General features: G+C 61.3%; 1 protein-coding gene across 1 annotated transcript in view; it reads left to right on the top strand.

The window, feature by feature from the left end:
* The first annotated feature begins 1,183 nt into the window (after positions 1-1,183).
* Positions 1,184-5,797, top strand: part of ASIC4 (acid sensing ion channel subunit family member 4) — a 28,312-nt gene continuing 23,698 nt past the window's right edge. The window contains exon 1 of the mRNA XM_006168608.1: positions 1,184-2,146. Coding sequence (XP_006168670.1) covers positions 1,184-2,146 — 963 coding nt within the window. The remainder of the gene's footprint in view (positions 2,147-5,797) is intronic.

Genomic DNA, 5,797 nt, shown 5'->3' with positions numbered 1-5,797 from the left:
GGCTCGGTGGCCCCGCCTCCCCCGCCCCTCCGAGCTTCCTCTCCCTGCTGCTCATTAGTGCCCCGATTAATCAGCCCCCCCTTTCCTCAAGGGACAAGTGCTTCCTCCCCTGTGAGAGCTCATGCTCTCACATGACCCCCCCCAGAACACAAGTGGCTTATTGCTGCCACCCCCCAACCCTGGGGGCAGCGAGGCATACCTTCCCGGCCGGCCAACAGAGGCTCCCCGCCCCTGCCTGTGAGGACAGCCCACATGCCTCCCCCGCCACTGCCCCCAGGAGAAGACAGCAGCCCTCTAGGGTTCCCCTGGTCTGCTCTGCGGGCGGCTGGAGACCCTTGCATCCTGTTGCCTTGGGAGAGCGTTTCCTGCCATCGAAGCTCAGCACATCTTCCCGTTCTGTCCAGTGCTCACTTTGAACCCTCCGTTCCACATGCTCTGCCCTGACTCTGAAGCTCCTCTACCTCCTACCTCCTCTTTTCTCCCTGGCCTGTTCACCCAGAACCTCCCCCTGAACCCAGCCTGGTTGTGGCAAGGGATCTGGGAAAGCAAAGTAGCTGCACGTGTGCAAGGCGGCCCGCGTGCCCTCCGTCCCAGACGTGCGCCTCAGAGCTAGGGCTGGGGCACAGCGAGGGAGAGCAGCCGGCCTCCCGGAGCAGAGCGGGCAGGCTGTGGTGGGTGTCGAAGTCGGGAGCGAGGCACTAGGAGGGCCGAGAATCTTGGTGGAGTCCTCACTTGTCCCTAGTCTGTCCTGCCAGCCCTCCTCTCCCCCTTTCTCCCTCCCTCATTCAAACAAGTGGCTCTCTGAAGGAGTTTCTGGAAGCTGCTAAGAGTGGGGTATTGGGATCAGGTGGTGGCTGGGTATGAGAATCGGGAGTCAGGGAGGCCAGGAGATGGGAGACAGAGTTGGCAGACCCTTCATGGGGCGTGGTCCCAAAAAGTGGCAGAGTGGGCTGAGGGCTCTGGGCACAGAGCTCTTCCCTAGGTGGCCTGGTAGTGGAGACATCTGGGGACCCCACGAGTGGTGAGGGTGGAGCAAGAGTTTGGGGAGCAGCCCAATGCCAGGATTCCTGTCCTGGGCTGGGGGCTGCCCCCCTCCCCTGGCCTGGCTCCTGCCGCCCGTGCCGCCGGTGAAACGCTGTTGACATGTCCTGAATTATTAAGCACGGGGTGGGCTCCGGAGCACATGCTGAGCGGAGCGGCTGGGGCTGCGCGGTGTGGCGGAGCAGCACTCGCTCCCTCGCTCACTCGCTCGCTCGCAGGGACACACGCAGGGGCTGACAGCTGTGCTGGTGCTGATAAGGGAAGCCACAAGGAGACGATCGAGGAGAGAGACAAGCGGCAGCAGAGGCAGCAGCGGCAGAGGCAGCACCAGGGCTGCGGAGCTGCTGGGAGTGGGAGTGACTCCCCCACCTCGGGCCCCCACCCTGTCCCTGTCCTCCTCCCGCTTGCCCTGAGTTTAGAAGAGCAGCCGCTGCCACCACCGCCACTCGGAGGGCACCCGGGTTGCTGGCCAGGGAGGGACAGGGGCAGGGAGGCTCTGGCCAGTCCCAGCAGGCGGGGACAGATGCCGATCGAGATTGTGTGCAAAATCAAATTTGCTGAGGAGGATGCGAAACCCAAGGAGAAGGAGGCAGGGGATGAGCAAAGCCTCCTGGGGGCCGCTCAGGGGGCAGCAGCCCCCCGGGACCTGGCTACCTTTGCCAGCACCAGCACGCTGCACGGGTTGGGTCGGGCCTGTGGCCCAGGCCCCCATGGACTGCGCAGAACCCTGTGGGCACTGGCCTTACTCACCTCGCTGGCTGCCTTCCTGTACCAGGCAGCCGGCCTGGCCCGGGGCTACTTGACCCGGCCTCACCTGGTTGCAATGGACCCTGCTGCCCCAGCCCCAGTGGCGGGCTTTCCTGCTGTCTCCCTCTGCAACATCAACCGCTTCCGGCATTCGGCACTCAGCGATGCCGACATCTTCCACCTGGCCAATCTGACAGGGCTGCCCCCCAAAGACCGGGATGGGCACCGTGCCGCTGGCCTGCGCTACCCGGAGCCAGACATGGTAGACATCCTCAACCGCACTGGCCACCAGCTTGCCGACATGCTCAAGAGCTGCAACTTCAGTGGGCATCACTGTTCTGCCAGCAACTTCTCCGTGGTGAGTTCTGCCAGCTGGGCCGCCTGGCCCGGGGTGGCCAAGGCTGGCGGGGGTGGGGGCGGGTAGCGCGCAGGGGTATCCTCTACAGGGCTTCCCTTCCTTCCGCCACCAGAGGCTCTCCCCCAAGCCTGGGGTTTCCCTCTGGCTTCCTGGCCATGAAGCGGCGGACCCTCATTGGGGCTTACCCGGGTGCCTCTGTGGTTCCTCCTCCTGGTCTTGCTGCTGCTGCAGTGTCCGGGGTCAGGGGCTGTGGCAGGCTGCCCTGCACGTGGGCCTGGGGGTCCTGGAGCTGGTTAGCCTGCAGGGAAGGGGCGTGCCATCCCAAGGCTGGGCCGACTGAACCCCACTTTTCTCTGGATCCCTTTTCCTTCTGTGCCTACTGGGTTCTCCCCATCAAATGCAGGTGATGGCAAGGGGGAACTTGGGGGGGCTCCAGCTACAGAAGGACTCAGGGCTGTGTGCTGGGGAGCTGGCCCGGCCGGCGGGCTGGAGAGAGACGGTCTTCGTGCACACTGGGTGCCAGTGTCTCTTCTCTGTCTGTGTGCGTCTCTCCCACACACCCCTTCACAGCCGCCCTCACACATCCCTCTTTCATGCTGCCCTCCAGCTTCCCCGGCGTGCCAGAGGCCCCCTCCGGCTCCTGTTCCGGCGGCTCCTTTGCCCAGTCCTGGCTCTTACACTGGGACTCGCTCAGGCACTCTAATGTGCTACCTCGCCCTCAGTGCTGCCGGCACGCGTGCACACAACTGCACACGCACACTGTACAGTTCCCGCACACTCCCTCTCACACACACAGTGTCCCTGCCACTACTCACGTGCACACCTGCCCACCCCGTACCCACACACCGGAGCGCTCCTCATCTCGGTGCCCGTACCCCAGCTCTCACAGGTCACACTGTGGATGCCAGGCCCTCTCGTGACAGCCTCCCCCCAGCTACCCCAACCCATTCGGGGACGGCTGGTGCCATCGCTCACATCTGCGTGAGCACAAACACACGCACTCTCCCCGGGAGTGGATGTGGGCTTGGGCTGCTCTCCCTTGCTCACCTCCCACAGTCAGGTGTGTGAGAGTGGGGGACCTGTCTTGTACGCTGTCTGTCAGTCAGTGCTCCATTCAACCACAGTCAAGGGGATCTAGTATTCATGGTGCTTCAGCGCCTGTCCCCGGTCCACGGCTTACTCCCAGCCTGTGTGTGTGCGGCTGTGTTTTCGTCTTTGTTACCACCGCCCGGTGCGTGTGCAGATACGTGGCAGCGTCAACATGGTACCCAGCCCGGCTCAGCCTCCAGCAGCCAGCCCTGGAGATGGGGACTCCCCACACCGCCCCGGGTTCTCTCTCACCCGCTGCCTCAGTCTCACCAGGAAACGTGTTCCTGCCGGCTCCAGGCCCTGCCATCCCTGCAGTGTCTGGGGCCTCCTACCTTAGGGAGGGTGGGGTTAGGTAGAGATGGAGGGACAGGATGGTGCTGGGAGAAGGGTCGGGGGCGCTGGCGTACTGTCCGGTTGTACAACTGCTCTTGTAGGAAAAATGACTGCTCTCCGAAGTCAGGGCTGGGAGAGTCCCCAAGAAGGGGGTGGGGTGTGGAGTGTGAGTGTGGCCTCTGGGATCCATGGGGCACCTCTGTCCTGCATCTTCACCCCTCTGTGTTGGGGGTGGAGGGACAGAGCGCCCTGTCTCAGCAGGTGCTGTTGGGACAGAAATCAATGGGGTCTTTGTGTCCCTGAGCGGAGTTTGTGTCTCAGGCCCTGGCTGGGGGTGGAGAGGAAAAGGGGAAGGGTGATGAGACCTCAGTGAGAGGGAAGGGGAGGAAAAGATGGAGGGGGAGAGGAAGGAAGAGCAGAGGCAGAGGAGTCCTGCCTGGCTTCCAGGAGAGCAGGAGGTGCTTGGAGTCCCCTGATCAAGGCTGGTGAGTCCCCAGAACCTAGGGTCTGACTGGAGGAGTGAGGGGAGGTTTCCCGTAGGCCCTTTGGTACTGTGGGGCTTGCGAGAGGAGAATGGCAGAAGCTGGTGGGTCTTAGCCACTGGGCTGCAGCAGGACAGTGACAGGAGGGGGCAAGCAAGCCCTGGGGGGACAGGAATTCCCCTTCAGGCTTCCTGCTTGCCCTGTCCCCAATCCGGCCTAGGTTGGTACCTTTCTGCTCACACTCGGTCCCCCATCTGCTGGACTCTCCCTGAGACCTGGCATTCTGGGGCTGAATCTGCTGCAGACTCACCAGAGCCTGAGATTGTGGGTTAGAGGGGCCCATGACCACGATGGTGGGGACGATGGGGGATGTCAGAGGGCCAAGACCAGAGATGAAGGCTGGGGTCTCTGATGAGGACACAAAGCCCATGATTGGCTGTGTGGCGAGGACACGGAGATCCCGATGTGGATTTGGAGGCGTTTGGGTAGGTGAGCCGTTTAGTGGGAGCCTGCCAGGGCGCAGGCAGTGAGAGGGTCAGAGACAGCGACAGGCTTTGGTGGGGGCTGTTGTGTGTTTTCTGTTGCCTTCCCCGTTTCCTCCTTCCCACTCCCCACTCTGCTGTGACCTTTCCTCCGGAATCCGAGTTAATAAATGTCACATTTTCCAGCCTATTTTTACTCCGGGTAATGTGCCCTCCCCCAGTCCCCATGCTGCTGCTCTTGCTGGGTTACCACCGCAGTCGCTCTCACCCCCACGCTCCTTAATATCCCTTCATTTACTGCCAGTCAGTCAGTCAACCAACCAACACGAAGTCCTGCGTGCCTACTGTGTGGCAGGCTCCCTGCTGGGAGCTAAGGTAGATAGCCTAGAAGAGAAGCCTGAGTCCCCAGTCCCTGTCCTCAAGCAGCCTACAGTCTCGAACAGGGACAGGGCACTCAAAAGCTTAAGCAACCATGCAAGAGTTAATCAGCCATGCAAACGATGTCATAGGTGCCAGGATTAATTGCCAGAGGAGGCGCATGGATAGTGAGAGCCTGAGTTCAGAGGGAGAGGCAACTCTGGGCTGAAGAGGACTGGGAAGGCTTGAGGAATGAGGCTGGCTGAGTGTAGTTTGGAGAGGTGGGGAGGATGGGGGAGAGAAAGGAGGGAGCCCTGGGTGGTAGGGTGCTCTCTCCCTCTCCCCGCTATTCTGCTCCAGCTGGCTCACCCCAGTTCTCCTCTTTTGCTTTCCCCTCCTCGCTCAGTCTCCTACCAACCCATTCCCACTACCTCCTACATCCACCAACACCTCTAAGCCCCGTACCCACCCCCCCAGATGCTCTCCCTCCCTCCCTGATTCTTGCAGCCTCTGCCCTCCCCCACCCCTGTGCTCCAAGCCCAGCTCTACTTTCCCCACTGCGGCTTGCTCTCAGCCTGCTCACTTTCTAGAAGGCAGAAATCACTCTTTCTCCCCAGGCTCCATGTCTTTAGCTGTAAAATGCAAAGGTGGCTCTAAAATTTGGCCTCTTCTCTTAGCCGACAACTGTACTCTGGTTCGGTCAGGTGTGTGCCTTCTGGGCTGGCCAGGCTGTCTGGATGCAAACCACAGTTCTACTCTGTAAGGTGTGCAGCTTTGAGGAAGCCAAAGAGCCTCTGTGGGCATCTGTTTCTGGCTTTTTTTTTTTAATTCAACTTTATTTATTTATTTGACCAGAGAGGGACAGAGAGGGAGAGAGAGAGAGGGCGAGAGAGAGAGAGAGAAAGCAA

This window comes from Tupaia chinensis, unplaced genomic scaffold (genome assembly GCF_000334495.1).
Source record: "Tupaia chinensis unplaced genomic scaffold, TupChi_1.0 Scaffold145907_1, whole genome shotgun sequence".
Classification (NCBI taxonomy): Eukaryota; Metazoa; Chordata; class Mammalia; order Scandentia; family Tupaiidae; genus Tupaia; species Tupaia belangeri.
Note: the sequence above shows the minus strand (reverse complement) of the source record. Positions and strands in the feature narration are given on the sequence as shown.